The sequence below is a fragment of the Natator depressus genome, chromosome 10 (assembly GCF_965152275.1).
Source record: "Natator depressus isolate rNatDep1 chromosome 10, rNatDep2.hap1, whole genome shotgun sequence".
NCBI lineage: Eukaryota > Metazoa > Chordata > Testudines > Cheloniidae > Natator > Natator depressus.
The window spans coordinates 17,821,050-17,840,196 of record NC_134243.1 but is presented as its reverse complement, the minus strand read 5'-3'; the positions used below and the strand labels follow the sequence as shown (position 1 = coordinate 17,840,196).

The 19,147-nt window shown below is 43.1% G+C and overlaps 1 protein-coding gene across 9 annotated transcripts in view; it reads right to left on the bottom strand.

Annotated features, from left to right (window-relative positions):
- The window catches only part of SYT17 (synaptotagmin 17), a 110,592-nt gene that overhangs the window by 16,369 nt on the left and 75,076 nt on the right, over positions 1-19,147 (bottom strand). For all 9 annotated transcript variants that reach the window (XM_074965378.1, XM_074965386.1, XM_074965380.1 and 6 more), the window contains one exon: positions 18,245-18,400. In XM_074965378.1, coding sequence (XP_074821479.1) covers positions 18,245-18,400 — 156 coding nt within the window. The remainder of the gene's footprint in view (positions 1-18,244; positions 18,401-19,147) is intronic.

Sequence of the window (19,147 nt, the reverse complement as noted above, 5' to 3'; positions counted from 1 at the left end):
AGAGCCCTCACCTAAGAGAAAGAGTATGTGGACCCACCCAGGAGTTTTGCTGAATATTGTTTTGAGTAAGGGGTAGGGGATGCATAGACAGAACAGACAAAAAAATCTGGTGGAAGGAGAGAGAGAGAGCGCGCGCCTGAAGGAACAGCTGAAAGCACATGGCTGACTCTGGAAGAAATATGGGGAAAGGTTTTTGGAACAGTGGTGCAGGCTGAGAAGAGTGCTCTTGGTGCTGTCAGCAAAAGACACTGTTTCCTGCTATTTGATTCCTTGGACGTTCAGAGACACAGGGTTTTGTACATTCTTTGCAAACAAATAAAATCGCACCAAAAAAATACCTGTCACCAATTTCTCCTCTTAACGGGAACAACTTACTAGACCCTGAATTTTTGCCTAGCCATTTGGGTCAAATGGGAGGCAGCCTTTATCAGTGCAGTGATTATATTCTGGTATTTCCACCTCCAGTTCACATTGAATGTCATCTACTCATGGTAATGCTGGTAATGCTACACAAGCCCTTAAAGTTTCTCCTACGCATGCTACTGTCGCTGCTACATATTCTTGGGAGGAAGGACAAGGCACCCTATGGCACAGTGCTGGGACCCCTAAGTAGCAAGAAATGTGTAAGCACAGACACCTGTCAAGATCTTGAATACAGCCAGAAATGACACCACAGGAAATATGATCCCAGAATGAGTCAGAACAAAATACTAGCTATACCAATGTATCATTTTTCCAATTTAAAACAGAAGTTGGTAAAGTGAATACATGCAATTTCACATGAGAATAGGCCCGATCATCTCTTTTTCTTACCATCTATTCCCTGCACCATTGGACCCAGGCCCAGCTAAGCACTTAAGCATGTCAGTGACTTTAAACATATTTCTATACTTCAAAGGGATTACTCATATGTCTAAAGGTACCCATCTGCTTAAGCGCTTTTCTGGGTCAAGACCTTACTACATATGCAGTCCACCCTCCCCTCCCCACCCAGCTACCTACGAGACCAAACTGAAAGAATTGTTGTCTGTGGTGATGTTCCTATTTGTAAACCTTGACAGAATAAAAACAGAATAAATCCATGCTAACCTCCAACTCTAAACATTGCATGACGTCAGTGTTAATCAAATGGAAGACAACAAAATTAACAGTGAAAGATGCTTTATTTGCAGTCATTCCTGTGCGTATTACCAACAATAGAGAGGGGAAAAAACCTCTATGAAATGCTACTTGACACTTTCCTGTTAAGTAGCACTTCATGGCATTCACAGCAGCAAATCAATTATCCAAGAGGGGGCATATTTTTCTCTGGGCCCTATTGTTTGTTTTCTAATCAAGCAGGCAAATAAAATTGGAATTCATGGGAATTTACCTAATGACCAGAGACACCTCTCAACTACTGGGGTTGTGCAAACATCATGCTCTGTGAGGTGATCTGTTAAAACTATCCATGCACTACAGATTAGAAACAGGATATTTGTTCCAAATACAGGTGTAGAGAACAAAAAGAGGCTTATATAGTGTGAAATATAAATCAAAAGGATGCACTGGCAAAAGCAAAGGATGCTGTGCAGAAGAGTTTGGAATCTATTCCACTGCATTTACATAGAATTCATCTGCTGCATCAGTTCTTTGTATTTTCTTTCCCCTCTATTTCTAAATCCATTTGAATTAAACAGATGAGCACGACCAGATACTGATTCTCCTTTCGCTTGCACTAGTTTTATATTGGGACAAATCCACTGATTTCACCCAAGTTAGTCCTGAGTTATCCAGGTGAAAGTAAGAGCAGAAACAGGGCACTCGGGATTAATCCTGAGCTGCACAGAGCTCACGTTTGCAGCAGATGGACAAGGAGGCAAAGACTGTTCAAAGCCACCTTTCTACCTCCGCAAATCCTAGAGGTGGTTGGGATTGAACTGATGCTCGCTCTTATGCCAGAAAGGGTGACCAGAGCATGAAGCACAGCAGCTCTGCTCCTTCTGCCCCCTGGAACACCTCCTCCTACCCCAGAGTGCTCTCTACACAGCAGGGTGGAGGCACCAGGAGAGCTGGCACAGAGGGGGCTAGCATCAGCTTTATGCCAGTTGAGGATTCCCCCCACATTGGAGCAATGCCCATTTAGGTCAGGTTTAAAGTCACTTTGCACCATCCCATAGGCGCAATGGGACCCTAGCTGGGCTGACAATCTGGTTCTGGGTGGTTACACATCACCTGACATTTTGAGGGAAAATCCTGCATTCCTATTTCAGGCAATACTCCCCCTGAAGTCATGTGAAAGAACGCAGGATCAGACCCGAGTGCCTCAGGCATCTTTGCGGGGCCTCCGAACACAACCAGTGGCTTTGTTTACAGATGTGATCTGGCTCCGAGGACCCAGCAGTAGGGCTGTATATGGTAAGCCTGAGCACGCAAACACACAGCACAGCATAGACCCCACCCATCTGCATGTCTAGCAGAATAAGCTAAACTTGAAGGGGTATATTTTCAGGCAGTTATGAGGCCAGGGCTTATGCCTGCATTTTGTCACCTGCACAGTGAATAGGGTTGCCAACTTTCTAATTTCTGAAAACTGGACAGTACAGCAGGAGAGCCAGAACCTGCCCGCTCCCTACCTCTTCCCCCGAGGCCCCGCCCCTGCTCTACCTCATCCCCCAATCCCTGCCCCCGCCACTCTCAGCTCTCCCCCCTCCTATTTCCTCCTCCCTCGATCCTGTCCACCTCCCTCCCCGCAATCAGCTGGGCTCCCTCTGCTCCAGGGCTAGGATGGGAGCCTGCCCACCCACGAGATGCAGGTAGGAGGTGGCCCCACCTAAGCAGGGGCTGGCATGGGTTGATGACCCAACGGCTCCTCCCTTGCCGCCCCCCGCACCCCAACCTATGGTAAGTGGACTTTTGGTGTCCGGTCAGTACATGTGACCGGACACTGTACAGGTCCCCTTTCAACCGGACTTTCCGGACTTAATTAATTAGCCTCTTACTCCACCTTTTCATGTTCTCTGTATATATATACACATGTATCTTGTTACTATATGTTCCACTCTATGCATCCAATGAAGTGGGCTGTAGCCCACGAAAGCTTATGCTCAAATAAATTTGCTAGTCTTTAAGGTGCCACAAGTACTCCTGTTCTTTTTAGTGAATCACAGGCATCAATATGAGTAGTTACTCCTCTAACCTCTGGATTTACAGGTTTCAGAATAACAGCCGTGTTAGTCTGTATTCGCAAAAAGAAAAGGAGTACTTGTGGCACCTTAGAGACTAACCAATTTATTTGAGCATGAGCTTTCGTGAGCTACAGCTCACTTCATCGGATGCATACTCCGATGAAGTGAGCTGTAGCTCACGAAAGCTCATGCTCAAATAAATTGGTTAGTCTCTAAGGTGCCACAAGTACTCCTTTTCTCTCTGGATTTACAAACTCCCTTTGGGATGCCGTGCCTCAGATCACACTCACAATGAAACTGTGGGTGCATATTTTTCAGGTACAAATCAACACCGCAAAAGGAGAAGCCTCTATCTCCAAAAATTGTTCCTAATACCAGAAAATGTCAGGGATCGCATTGAAACCCAGTTCCAGATAGAATATTTCACTCTGGAGTTTAGGAGGGGAATATCTGCGCTGATTTTAAAACCGTCACAGGAAAGGTAATTATGTTATCAATTTCACTGCAGACAGTTTTATTAAGAGAGAAGCAGCACTGGAAACAAACTAAGGAGATAAAGGAATCTGATAGGAAAGAGAAATGTAAAAGCCATATTTACATATGAAGAGTCTCGGATGTAATCCATTATTGCCTAGCCTTCCTCTGGAGGCAAACTGGATAATAGAGCGAATCCTTCAATACAGTAGCGCCATTGCTATGCCGCATCTTAAAGTCAATGGTCTCTGGGTTACAGAGACAGACTCTGCCACCACATTCACATATATTATGTGACAACTATGGAAGCAAAGATAAATATCAGGTTGAATGAGAATGCTTTCCACACTCAGTATTCTAGTTACTGATACTTAGGGAGTTTTAGGTCATAGAGCATAGAATAGATACAGCCTAATAACAAACTGTAATGAATCCTTTCACCATAACAAAGAAACCACAAGACAGATATGCCAAAGAGGCAGAGAGACATAACACAGTACAAATAAATGCACTTGCAAAATTGGCTAGTAAATCAGCTTGTAAATAAGAGTTTTACTAAGTTCTTTTTATTATGCCAGACTCAACAAAGGAATGTTAGATATACGTGAAAACCAGTTTATTTTATACTATGGCTAAAGTTGTACATACTCTGACATTTCACACCTTATTAACACATTCAATTGAATCTGCGAGTCTAATTTTATCTTCTCATGAGATGATGCCACACTGACCAAGTTACAGCAATTGCGCTACTCCACAAGGACTTCTTGTTTTCATAGGTATTAATTTTAAAGAATATTAATATTCTTTCACTCTCTTATTTAACTTATTAAACCATTCAGCATGATATAAGGAGCCAAATTCCAAAGTGGAGTAACTCCACTGACTTCAGTGAAGTTATAACAAGGATGAATCTGGTGAAGTTGTCTAGACTCCGACTGCCTGCTCTGCACTTAACTTCACTGGCCACATCTTAAAGTGCTTACTGAGAGCTGGATCCTGCAGGCTGCTGAGTGAAGCACAGAGAGCCAGAGGGCTAGAACTCCAGGTCCCGGGGCTGCTCAGCACTTGTGCAGGGAGGCTTGTGCAGGGTGTGAAAAAGTGCAGGCAGAGCTCAGCAGCGTGAGCAAGTGTCTGTTGCACATGCTGGGGAGTAAAGGGCTTGTGAAGGACATGCTGAGGCTAGAACAAGATCAGGGCGGCTTGGGGGCTGGTAACAAGAGACAGATTCTTCCTCCTCTAGGTCACCGTTTCAAAATCAGTACAGAAGAGTTTGTGGCTGAAAGTCAACGCTACCGGAAAGCAGTGTGGTGGGCTGCTGTACTGTTACATTACAGGAGTCAGGCAAATCAGTTGAGAACCTTGCCCTGCTACAGTCCAGTCCTATGAACAGAGGATACAGCTTTACCCTGAAAAGCGATGAAGTACCGTAACGTTTAAAAAGGAAGCCCCCTGAGGGAGCACCCTTCGCTAAAATGCCAGATGCACTGCAGGCTGGCCTTCATGGAAAAAGTTATGCCATGAATGATATGTCATGGGATCCTGTGGTTGTTTCTCCATCATTTCAGCGCTTATCCAATAGTACAATACCAGACAGGTGGACAGACTAAGAGGATTCAGAGTAGCACCCATGTTAGTCTGTATTCGCAAAAACAAAAGGAGTACTTGTGACACCTTAGAAACTAACAAATTTATTTGAGCATAAGCTTTCGTGAGTTACAGCTCACTTCATCGGATGCATTCAGTGGAATTGCTTCTCAGAACACACTTTACATCCTAGAAACAAGGCTGTAATTACTACAGAGCTCAACAGAAGGCAGAGTCACATCCTCATACGAAAAGCATCTCATGATCTACCTTGGGGTATGGGAAAGAATGTTCATTAGATTCAGACTCTATCTATCGTTTCCAAGGCGTCAAGAAGGGATGTTCATTAATGGATACAGAAAAAAACCCACATTACTTTCTGGTTCATTAACAATATACCCATTTTTGACCAAAGGCTTCCATGGAGTAATCATTCACTAGCAAACTATGCACTTGAAAACGATTCATTAAACTTCCTTTGCACAACTGGCTGCAGCTAGCTATATGCATGTGAGAAGGGAATTCATACCTAACAGTAGTGCAGAGAGAAGGGAAAGGAAGCAGGAGAGGGATATATCATCCAATCCTGGCATGTGTAAATTTCTTTTTACTATTAGACCAGCATCATATGCAACTTGGAGGGTGGTTTGTATTCTGTTAATACTAATACATCCTTTACAGGAAAGCCCCAATTTGGTTATCTTTATAATTAAATCTTAGCTCAGATTTCTGGGGTTTTTTTTCAGACCTGTCCCCATTCCATGCTTGGAAGCAGAGTTCAAGAGAGTGTTGTGCTGATACCATGTAGCGCAAAGAAGACAAGCAGCATCCCAGCTCCTTGCTGGGGAACTGCCACAGGAGCATTTCCCATTCTCAGCCTCCTGTCTGGGTCCAGCACCCGAGGGCTTCTATGATATCTGAGCTCAGTCAGTGAACAATCACTCTCATTTAAACCACAGGATCACTCAACTGCTCCTGATGTCTAGGATGAATTCACATTACGCTTCTGCAATAGGTAGGTCAGCACCCTGCTGGCAGAGCTTATTCATACATTCCAAGGCCGTAAAGGATCACTCTGATCATCTGGTCTGACCTCCAATCATCATCTAGCTTCTCTTTCTTCCTCTGCTTTCCCATGGCCAGATGGGTTTAGAAAGCTTGCCTTTTACACCTGTTGTTAGACTCGAACAAATACATTGCCTGCCACTTTGTGCTGTGCTTCGGTTCATTTAATTAATTATTAGCTATTATTTTTATAAGAAAGTCTCAGCTTGCAGTTTCCATTCTGCATGAATTCCTACTAGGGGTTAAGACCATTTCCCATTTATTGCCTACATGTCCCTGACCTACCAACATTGCGCCCGAAGGACCACTGTTCACTTTCCCTACATGTTCTAGCAAAACCACTAGGATCACATTCTGAAGCCTCAGGGACCCGGAAGAATGACCTGCCAGGAACATGAGCGATGCTGACAGCAATTGTGTGCTCCTGTTAGACCTTCAGATCAAGGGCCGTAGGGTGTGCGATGCACACATTTATAAATGCTGAGTTATGGGTATTTTAAAAATCCTGACATAAAAGGCCAAATTATGCTCTAAATGCAACGGGTGCAAATCCTACGTGACTCCACTTACATCAATGGAGTTTCCTTTGCCTATGATAGCACTAAACAGATTTAATGGAAATCAGCTTCAGCCTTTGTGAGTCAGGTATGTAGAATCTTTGGAGACAAGAAACCTAGATGTTTCAGAAACAGCAACCTCCACTGGACCCAGGCTACCCAGGATGAGCTAATTTAAGGGGAATGAGCCCATCAAGGTAGGGAATTCAATAATGAAAGCCTGAACCTGATAAAAGGCCATCAAGGGTATGTCTATACTGCAACAAAACACCTGCAGCTGGCTCGTGTCAGCTGACTTCAGCTCAGGCTGCACGTCTATAAAATTGCACTGTAAACGTCAGGCTGGAGCCTGAGCTCTAGGACCCCACAAGGGGGGAAGGCTCCAAAGCCCAGGCTCCTGCCCAACCCCAAACCTCTACATTGCTCTTTTATAGCCCCACAGCCTGAGCCCCATGAGCCTGAGCCAGTTGACCCAGCCCAGCCTAAAAGGCTATTTTATTGCAGTGTAGGCATACACCAAGGCTCAGTTCCAGGAAGGTGCTCACAGTGACGGAGGAGCAGAACTCCCCAAGTCCACAGGCCCCAAGAAGAGGAGGCTGTGCAAACCCTGAGTCAAGGGGAGAGATTTCATGTCAAGTTTATTTGTGTTTAATAAAATATCCTCCCAGCAAGGGAATTTTGTCTTACACCATTTTGGACTCTATGGAGTCCTGAGAGAAAAGAAACTCAGGCAGGGAGTGCCTGCAGCTCCACGCTAGATCTGGAGAGGAGGGGGATGCTACAGGGCAGGCGTGCCCTGGGACAGCATTGAAATGTAATTTTCAATGGAGGTTGCCTAGCAGCAAGATAGCTATCCCTGTCTGTAACTAGGTACTTATACAGCTCCCATCACCACAGTATCAGAGCGCCTTGCAAGTATTTTAAAATAGAAATAATCTCATTTTCTTGTTTCCCAGCCTGGAAGAGAAATAGCTTGATTTGCTTTCAGTGAGGGGGGGTGTTTATTTTGTTTGGGTATGAAAGCAAGAGGCTCTCTTGTGTGTCTAAAAGCGTGAAGAAATTTTTGACAGACAGCTATGTCGAGGAGATGAGCTATGCTCACTGAAACACGTTCTGGCCCCACACCTAACACAGTTTGCAACCCCTGCAAACTGGCAGTTAAAGGGGATGTTGACATTTAACTACTTAGATGTTTGAAGGTCAAGTTTCCACATACTGTATTCAGGCAGCTCAAAATTCAGGTGCATCTCTGGTTATGCCTGCAGCTGAGGCCAATTTCATGCTTCAACATATGAAGCTCACTGGAAAATTTAAAGATTTGGCTCCTTATCATTACAATACCAGTGAAAAGCACTAATATCTCAGTGTCTTGATCATGTGATTAATTTTTTTGCCATTCAAATACACATCATAATCACCACTCTAATATGGCCAGAGGTACTGAGGGCAGAAGGCCTACTCCATTAACTGGGATTGCTATGAGGCACGGACAAGAGTGAGAATGATTTTCAGTCAGGTTTTGTTTTTCCAAAAATTAAACCAGTGATAGGTCTGATTTTATCTAAGTCCCAAGGTTCAGATATACAGATCTTGTTTCTCAATCTGCATTTCAATCACAGATGGGCCAAATGGGAGTGGATGCATTTGTTTTTACAAAACTTTGTGCCATGGTGTTTTTGCTTTGCAAAACAAGGAGGGTTCAGATCCATTTTCCAAAACTTTGGGCATGTCAGTCAGATAAATGGTTCTGGTTTCGGCACATACCCTATTTACAATCTTTATCTGCAGATAAAGGGCCATATTCATTACTGGCATAAGCAGGCACAACTCTGTTAATGTCAATGCATTGCTCCTGCTTACACCAGCAGGGTATTTGGTCCAGCACCCTGTGTTCTGGTTCAGCAGTATGCTAAGCACATTTTCACTCAATGAGAACAACATCAAGTAAAGCCTCACCACTGAATATGTCCCGCACAGAAAAGGTCTCTACCTCATTCAAGCGTCCTACTATGAAGTGTTTAGAGTACAACACAGGCAAAGTAAAGCCTGTAGAATAATCACTAATAGTCTGAGATGTAGAACAGTGACAGATTACACTACTTCACTGTTACGCTTGACTAGCCATTAGTGTCCATGTATTCTGTGTCACAATATGGTGCCTAAAACAAGGGGTGCTGGAACAATTTTTATAGTGGGGATGCTGTCAGCCATTGAACCAAACTGCGAACCATGTATATGATGGAAACCACTTCAAGCCCGGGGGTGCAGCTGCACCCTCAGCATCTCTAGTTCCAGCACTTGTGCCTAAAACAAGTATCTATCACCAACAGCAACACCGAATTTCATGGACGTGCTAGTTCTTCTCATCAGGTTGTAATGGCTTAAAAAAGGAATAAATATCCTTAAACACAAACAGTAGGAATCTTTTTCAATAATACGTGGATGTTCAAAACCAAACCAACAAGAATAAAACCCAAACCAAAAATATTCTGCGGAAATTCAGCTGCACTTAAATCTCCCTTGAATATTCCTTGGCCGGGGGGAGGAAGCAGATTTGTTTTACTACTGGGCAGTGTAATTTGATTATTATTTTAGCCAAAGCAGTTTCTATTAAGCATAAGTTAATTTAGAGCCCTGGGGTAAAATTTTCAAAAGCACCTAAGTGATTTAGGAGCCTAAGGTCCAGGTGTCATAGGCAGTTAGGCATCTGAAGATGCAGATACAGCTAGGCACCTCCTGGAGTTTCCATAAGCGCCTAGGTACCTAATTTCCATTGAAATCAGGCACCCCCCTCAATCATTAGGCACCTAAATATCTTGGAAAATCTGGCCTTAAGTCACCGTTAAAAATGGGACGTAGACACTTTAAAAGCTGTACCCTCATAGTGTACGGAGAAATGGCACCATGAGAAGTGGAGCTAGCCAGACTGAAATCTACAAACAATTTAGAAGAAAAGGATTTCACTGACGGTCACATACACATACCAAAAATTATAGCCAGATCCTGCAATCCACAATTATACAGTGCCGACAAGCAAAAATGGCACAAGCTCCCTCCCCCGCCCTTGCTTTACAACACATCCTTTTAAGAGCGCTCTGCTGTATTTTACATTTTAGAGTGCAGCAAGAGGATTCCTGCTATGCATCCATTTTAAGAGCAATCTCCCCGCTTCACCTTCTATTGTTTGTTACACAGACTCATGTTTAGAATGTAAACTCCTTGGGGCAGGCCCCATGTTTCTGTTTCTCTATGTCCTTGCACAGTGCCAGGCACAATGCAATTATTAACTATTGTTTACATTATAACCGTGTTCTGATGCCTAAGTCAGAAGCAGGGCTCCACTGTGCTCGGTGTTGTACAGCCATAACGGAGAAGACATTTCTTGCGCCAACAGCTTACAATCTAAATAGACACAACATGGATGTGTCAGAGAAGGAAGAGAAGTGTGACAGAAGTAGGATCACATGGTTGCATATATTTTCTTACTGGAGGTATCAAAGGATTATTGTTTTATATCAGGTAAGTGAAGAAGAGATGTTAATGAGTCACTAACAGGCCATTTGCCTGGGAGAGACTAGTCCTTTGGGGGCCATCTGAACAATATTGCAATGCAAATATTATTAATATTAACAACAATAATACTTATTAACTAGCTTACAGCATTGAATGACCACATTTCTTGGATTTTAAGAACTTTCTTTCCACTTTATAATAAAGTCTCTTTCGGAAAATGATCAAAACTCAGATTAAAAAGTATAGTCCAGCAAATTCCAGCATCGCTCTTGACTGAGGTGAGTAGGTATCTTTACATCCCCAACACTGGCATCCATAAGTGCACTAGGAGGTATTAATCTCTACAGTTTAAAGCTCCCTTTTTGCTTGCCTGGTGTACTTGGCAGGCAATTATCCTATGGCTCCACCTGAAATTAACTGCCGATAATTCTGGGGGTCAGGCCAAATTCCATCTTTCCTTTAGTAAGAGAGACATGACAATTAACATGTATGTTCACAGGTGTATGAAGTAGTGTGGGGGAAACATACCGTTCTTTACTGGCTGCTGTGTTTGTCTGCATAGAGACAATCCATGGTCTCTGTGCAATTAACTGAATTATCTATCAGTGATAGACAGCACTGGGGGCTGTCTATCAAGTGCACAGAAGGCTAAGATAATAAAAACGCAGTGCATTTCTACTGCGCTTTGTATACAAATGCACACCTCCTAGTCAATAGGTTTGAGGCACCAAAATAAAAAAAATTTCTCCTCTAGCTGTTGACGTGCTATCTATCTTTTAGTTGTAAGAATATTTGAAGGTAGTGGAACGTATTAGTAGCATCAACAGCTACTATGCAAACAGCACCTTTTAAGCACTTTACAAACTACAGCCAACATTTTTAGAAGTTTTGACGGACTTTCAAATGCAGCACCCAAAAATGGAGGCCTCCAGACATCTAGGCCCAGACCCACAAAGGTATTTAGGCTCCAACTGAATTGAAATTGAAATCAATGGAAGCTAGGAGCCCAAATACCTTTGTGGATCTGGGTCCTACTGCCTGGGACCACTTCCTTCCCCCGTTCCTTATCACCTCTGAAAATTAGGCACAAAGTGTCTCCAGTGGGGCACATAACATATAACTGTATATTCTTATGAGAATCATTTCACCAACCACTGAAAGGGTGGAGGCAGTGTAGCAGACAGACGACCAGTACAAAACACATTGCACAGAAGCAGGAGGAAGAATATTTTGGCTTGTAAATGCCAAGGATTTACATCATGGGATATATTATATTTACAAGGAGAAATAGGATCTCAGCTTTTAAGGTCTTACTCAAAAATACCCAGCAACATGAACTAAACAGGGCTCAATTTCTCTGCACTACTGGGTTGCCTTTATGTCTGTGTATGCTACTGTCAAAGGCCAGTTAAATTCACGATGGATCTCAGATAAAAGATGAAGAGCAAATATAGCATCCACTGTGGATTGCCTGGCAGTGAAGCCCAATTGCTCTGGGAGATGGAGTTTCACAAGGCAAGGCTGGAGCCAGGTGAGTAGGACATGTGTGATGACTTTTCCAAGAACAGAGGGCAGAGTTAATTGACTTACAGTTAGCACATTCAATGCAGGGGCTGTTCCCCACTTACAGAGCAGGATAACGATCCCTTCCTTCCACTCTGCTAGTAACTTCCCAGTAGTCCAAGGCCAGACAAAAAGTTGGTGTAATGGTACAGTTATAGGCTCTATGGCACATCTGAGAAATTCAGGCATTATGCAATCAGGTCCGGCAGCATGCCCGCTTCGCAGTTTCTTTAGAGTGAACCTCTTCCAATGTAGGTACATTTACAAAAGTTTGTAGGACTTCTTCTTGGATAAAGTACGTTTTACCATCAGCCTTGTTTGTCAGCAAAGATCTGGAAAAAGTTCATTTTTGGATCGAAATGACTGTATAGCTTTGAATGCCTGTCGAAATTTATTAGGTCTCCTTCCCTTTTCTGCCTCTTTTGGCAAGTTCTCAAAATAAGCTTCAGGAGGCACTTTTGCTCACACTCAAAAAATACCTTGTAAACATTATAATCACGGCGCTGTCTATTTCTTTTGCAATATTTGAAACGTCCCATTGTACAGCTGGAGGCATCACTTGTAGCATTGCAGTTCTGGGATGGCATCTACTGCTGTTCAGATGATTGTGCTTATGACTGTCCAAGCTAATTCTACATCATCTGGGAGAGTGCCAAGTGTGTCTAATTTGTTTTTCCACTGAGACAGACTACTTATTAGCAAGTACTGAATTTTTACAGATGCCTTGTGCTTTATGTATCACGAGGGGGACACTTTTATGTTAAAATAGAGGAGTAATTGGCATTTTAGCAACAAAGTGATGATGATCAGCATTTGCCAGGGCTTATGCACCTCTGTAGACCCAGTATGACCTTACTATACTACGATTCTGATCAATATATGGTCCAGCTTCTCCCTCGTCCACCCATCATTGAATATCCACATCTCTTGACAGATATCTAGGTGCCTGAACCAACTGCCAGTGTTGGTAATGCTATGAAAAGCACAAAAGAAGAGTAATCTCACAGAGCTGTCATTTATTGTTCCAGAGGAAAATGGCCCAAGAACAGTTTTGAAGCCATTTCTGGGACAACTTGGTGCAGTGTTCATATTTACGAGTACAATAAGTTCGTCGTGCAGTGGAACAGATTGCATCACAGCTGCTAGCTGCTAATAAAATTCATCTTCATTAGCATCTGTAGCTTCCTCAGTGGCAGCATAGGCTACATTGATGGACAGCTGCCCATGGCGATGCCTCAACCTGGCGTATAACAGTCAATCAGAAATAGGGTGCTACATTGTAAGTCAACCACACTAGGGTTCAAACTCATGGTTCATCTGTGTGTAGATAGATCCAGTGCTGTGCTTAAACATGATGGTTATAATTCATATTTTCAATCCAAAGGTAGAGAGAATCATATGATAAGTGTGGGGGGGTATAGGTGTATGCGTTGTGGGGGAATTTGCAGAAATGAGACTTGCACAAAGGGAAAGAGACACTCATTTGTCAGCGTTGTCTGCGCAATGTTGCACACTCAACTCTCATTAAAAGTAATGGGAACTGTATGCACTTCCCACCATCGTACACTGAAAACTATGCTGTTTAAATAAATGTACACAAGAAAAATATGCGCAAAAGTCTTATTGCTCTAAGGGTATATCTGCACTGGAGCTGGAGTTGTAATTTCCGGTTTGGGCAGATATATCTGCACTAGCACTGAGCAAGCTAGCACACTAAAGATAGAAGTATATCCATGGCTGCATGGGTGGTGGGAGAGGCTAGTCACCTCGAGTACATACCTAGGGTTTCAGATGGGATTGTATTGTGGGGGCTAGCCTCTCCTGCCACTCACGCAGCTGCAGCTAGGCTGCTAATTTTAGCGGGCTAGCTCAGTCAAACCTAGAACTGCTACATCTATTACACCTCCCAGCTACAGCATAGGTATATCCTAAATCAAATAGTGTGTCACTTCTGAATTGATCACCAACTACATGGAAACAACAAGGAGTCCGGTGGCACCTTGAAGACTAACAGATTTATTTGAGCATGAGCTTTCATGGGTAAAAACCCCACTTCTTCAGGTGCATGGCCATGAAGTGGGGTTTTTACCCACAAAAGCTTATGCTCAAATAAATCTGTTAGTCTTTAAGGTGCCACCGGACTCCTTGTTGTTTTTGTGGATATAGACTAACACGGAGAGTGCCAGGATCCTCAGATGACTTAAGCTGGTGTTACTCCACTGAATTCAATGAAACTATGACAGCTTAAGACAGCTATGGATCTTGTCCAATATCTGAAGCCACTGACACAGTTTATTTTAAATTATTGAAGATGATCTGGCTACTGGCTGGCCTGGGTGCTTTTACAGATTTATATACCTTCATGGTATCACTAGCCAATCTTCACCGCATGATTACTTTCCTTTTTAATTGGCTCTTTTCTCATCAGCAAATTTAATTAACTGACTTAAGGGATGCTAGAGCAAGCAAAACCTAAAAGAAAAAAAGGAAGTGGCTTTAGTTCCTGTTGTGCATACATGCAAAATAAGCAAAGGATTTGGGTTCTGCTCCTCTCATTTTCAGACAGAAATTCAACTCCAATCATGATAATCTGCACTTCTAGATCATCTTCCATTTGAGGGTCTCAAAGCACTTTGCAAGAATGAACCAATTAAGCCACACTATACCCCAGTGATCCAGGAAAGGCAATGTAGGGAACACTTACCCAACACAGAAATGCAGCCACCCTTGGAGTAGTCACAGCTGCTTAACTTTATTTATTTAAAAGCACACACTGACATGACATGAAATTGGACTAAATTTTCTACTGGTTTAAATGGATGCAACTGCACTGATGTCAATGGAGTTTTGCCCATTTACACTAGCAAAGAATTTGGCCCAGAGTCCTTACCATCACCAAGTCCACTGGACTATGTTATTTCCATGATATTGCTTCTGGATATCCGTTCTCCACTTGCTTCTACGTGGCTATATAGGATTCCTTCTTCACCACTCTTCATAACAGGCCAGGTTTTGATACCCCTTGCTAGCACGGAATAGGACAATGGAAAGGCAGCGTAGTCTTTGTGGCTAGGGGATGAGAGCAGGTTCTAATGCTGGTTCCACAACTGACCTGTGATGTAACCTCGGGCAAGTCAGTTCACCCTCTGTACCTCTGCTCTGCTTCCCCTTCCACACTCTGTCTCTCTCTTCTCTAGACTGTAAGCTCTGCAGGGCAGATGCCGTCTCTCACCATGGGTTCGTATAGCACAATGGGGCCCTGATCTTGGCTGGAACCTCTAGGCATTACTGCAATATCAACAGCAACAGGGTGATACACTACTCAACATGAGGAAGGTTATCAGAATCTGGCCCTATTGATCTCGTCAAGGACATGTACTCCATGCCACTGTGTTTTGATGAAGTAGTAGATAATCACAGGTCAGCGATTTCAAAAATGACTATTTTGTGCCCTCTGGTACAACCCGGTGATGTGATCATTTCAAAGATCATCAGTTAAATCTAACTGCTGTGTAACAACATGTGATAGTTTATTTTTATGAATCAGTTAGCTTCTGATTGACTCATTATAAAAAAAAAAGGATCCATAATAAAAGGTCAGCCATCCAACCACCTGACACCAACTTCATTTGCTCTAATGAATTGCGTTGTATTTCATTCCTTGTTCCTGATCATAGGGAGCTGGTATTCTGTAGCTAAGGACTGGAGTATTGCACTCCTGCAGAAAGAGATCACCTGACTGAAGATTCCAGGAACAAATTCATCATTACACATGAAAGGGAACATTCAAGATGGCCTGCATGTAAAGCCATGCTTAAATATAGCCTTTTTGCTGTGGAAATTTCTGTGCATGAAGGGCAAGATTTAAAATGCTGATCAGCATCACTTTTGTTATGAAATGTTTGGAAACAAGCTAATGGATTGAATTTCAGCTTTTTTCACTGACTTGACAGCCGTTTCTGCCATGTAAGAAATAAAGAGCTTTATAATAATATTTTCGGGTGCAGATTCTCTTTTTAATGGCTCAGAAACATTGTCGGAACATTACAAAAAAGAAAAAAAAATCCTTCCCTCTTTTCCTTTAACTCATGGAGCATAAACTCCGCTTATGGCCCTTGCTTGACTGCAGGACTGGGGCACATCAAGTTTCAGGATCTCTACAAGGCTGCAGAAGAGGCCACCCACAGTGGCAGCCCCTGTGCTCCCTCAGCTCTAGGGACTGCTCACTCCTGCTCCTCCCAGAGACCACAATGCCAAAAGGGGGGCAGGTGGGGTGAAGAGCAGGTGGACTCATGGCCATGGAGGGAGCAATTAATTGCATCCCAATGTCTAAGGCAAAATGCACCCCCTATACAGCGCTGGGAGAGATTGTGCCTGCCTGAGACAGTGCTCCTCCAGGGACCATTTGGCTCCACACTGCCCTCTGCACCACAGTGGCATGAATGCTACCATCTAGTCCAGTGTAACAACTGGGACCGAATCCTATTTGCATTATAATTTTTAGCAAAGCCATTGTCACCATTCACAAAATCAATTTAACAGAGAATGCTTGGGGATGAATTTTGCTCTTGGTTACCCCAGTGCAACTGCACTGGTGCAGACGAGAGCAGAATTTGGTTTTTAATGCTTCTGAGCATGGCATTAAAAAGTGGAAATGAAAGTTAAAGAACAATTCAAAACGGCATCTGGTGCGGTTTTTTGTATTCTTGAATGTGGTATTTCCTCCTCCTGGTAAAGAAAGCATGTATTAAAATATGACCAACAGATGTGGTCTTTATACAACTCTGTTCTTTTCTACAACTTGTTTGCCCACAGAAATATCATTCAAACCCATACTACTGAAGACAATTGGGAGAGTGGACTGCTCAGTCGATGAATAGTGAGCTATGCAGCCTTTCACTTCTAGGTTACTAGTTCAAATCCGACAGAGGTCAGCAGAGACCAAAATTCCCATCATCCAATGGCTGTTCAGTGGCCCACTGAGATGAGCCAGTGGTCTCTGCCCGATTCTTAGTGAACAGATGTCCATACCATAAAATCATCACAACAGGCACCGTGTCAGCTGACTTGGGCTTGTGGAGCTATAAAATTGCCGTGTAGACATCCAGGCTCTCGGGCTGGTGGCCTGCTTGTGGGGTTCCAGGGCTCAGGCTAGAGCCCAAGCCCAGACATCTACATTGCCATTTTATAGCCCCGCAGCCCAAGTCTGAGGCAGCTGACACAGGCCAGGAGTGGGTGTTTTTTTGAAGTCTAGCCATACCCTTTACTGGCAGTCTCACCCAACAAGCCAAGGACTGAAGAGGCATGAAAATCCAAACTACCCTCTTCATTCCTTTTGCTACAATAGAAAACCCATAAAAGCAGATGCTTCAGGTCTGGGTTAAGACACTTCGAAAGGTAGCACATGGAAGCCTGCACTGCCACCACTTGTACTGCATATACTGTGCAACTACTAAGAAGGCTGCAGTTTGCAAGGGTGTGTCTGCCCTTAGAAACTTCTTAAATGTTTTTCCACAATAATACATCTTTTCCAGTGCTATCAACCACATAAGCCACAACATAGACCAGGAGCAGTCATTTTTACCCCTATGTTATCTAACCCTGCTCTGAGAAACTTTTGTGTGTGTCAGTTTCCATTGCATGTTTTCATAACTGAAGTAAGAAAATCCCAAATTCAACAATGCAAAAAACCACCAAAACACCACCTGGACATTTGTCATCAATCTCTTTTCAGAGTGTTACAAAAATCCAAAGAGTGAACAATAAATCTCAGCACTTACTTTGGAAGCTCAGCACCTTAATAGTGTCCCTTTAAAAATACAGCCATAAACAAACCAATTTATATAACAGTGGTACAATGGGCTAGCACAAGACGTGCGCAATCCTCAAAGTAAAAATTATGTGGAGTCGCAAAATGAGTATTGTTGTAAGGTCTAGGTTGATCATCAGATACTTCCTTCCACCTATCTCTCATTCCTCTGACTTCTCCAGGAAGCACTTTAGGACCCAGTTCAATTAGCCTGCCTCTCTTCTCAGTGGAAATGCTTTCCCAGTAGCACCAATTAAGAGTGAAACTGACAAGGTGAGTTCCTAGACAGTTCCATATTACAGGGAACAACACCAGGAAAGCTTCTGTGCAGAGAAGCGTGATGCTAATTAAGCTCCTCTAGAAATGACAGAGCTGACTGTCCCATAAATGTCAGCTTGCTGAAAAAGAGGAAGACATTGCGTAGGCTAAAGTGCATACATGGGGCAGCTAATTTGTTTACCTCTGAGACAGCCAAGATAGCATCAAATCAATAGCAAGAATGCTTTTACCTGTAAATACTAAGCTGGCATTTTCCAGTTCTTCTTGAGGAACCTTGAAACTGAAGGACTCATTGTAGAAGGGATCTATTGTACCCTTCATGCAAGAGGTTTTCTTGGTTTTGGCTAATTTTAATCCATGAACCAGCTGAATTTTCACAAAGGGATCTGAAAGAAACACAAACACAATTCCAGCTTTACAGGTGCAGCCAGTCAATGTTCCTGTCTCAGAAAGGTTCTGCACAGTTGGGACCAGAGTGTGGAGCGGCCCTGTGCAGGAAAAATAGCTTTGGGGAGGGATCTGGACTCTTATCATGTCAAGGTACCAGGTGACTTGCAGTGGAGATGTACAAGTCTCAGGCAGCAGAATTCAGAATGTTTCTGTTGACTCTGCTTGGAGTGCAACAAATGGTGACCTTGACAAAAGCCAGGTATGTTGTTCTCACTGACAGATGTCAATAGTCTGACAACAGCAGCAGCTGGAGTAGGGAGTGAGGGAACTATATCGTGGGGGAGAGGGAGAATCACCAGCTGCTAGAATGATGAAATAGACCTTTCTCCATACTCAGGTGAGGGGTGAGTGGACATTGTCAAAAATCACACAGCAGAACAAGTTTTGCAGAATTAAACCGCCTTTATATTTAACACTCACACAACACTTTGTGTCTGCAAAGCACAGCACAAACATTGGGAAATAATCCTAAACCACAAAAGCAGAGGCAGGGATAGCATTTGGAAATTCCTGGTTCCCAATCCTAGGCTCCGGCCAGTAGATTTGGACTCTCAATGTTTGATTTATATTTATATTTTTAAAACCACATATATGAGAGCTTTTCAAAGCCATGCATTAATTTTAATGAGAACAAAGTGTCCAAATCATTGAGGTGGAATCAAAAAATGGCTGCCTAACTATAT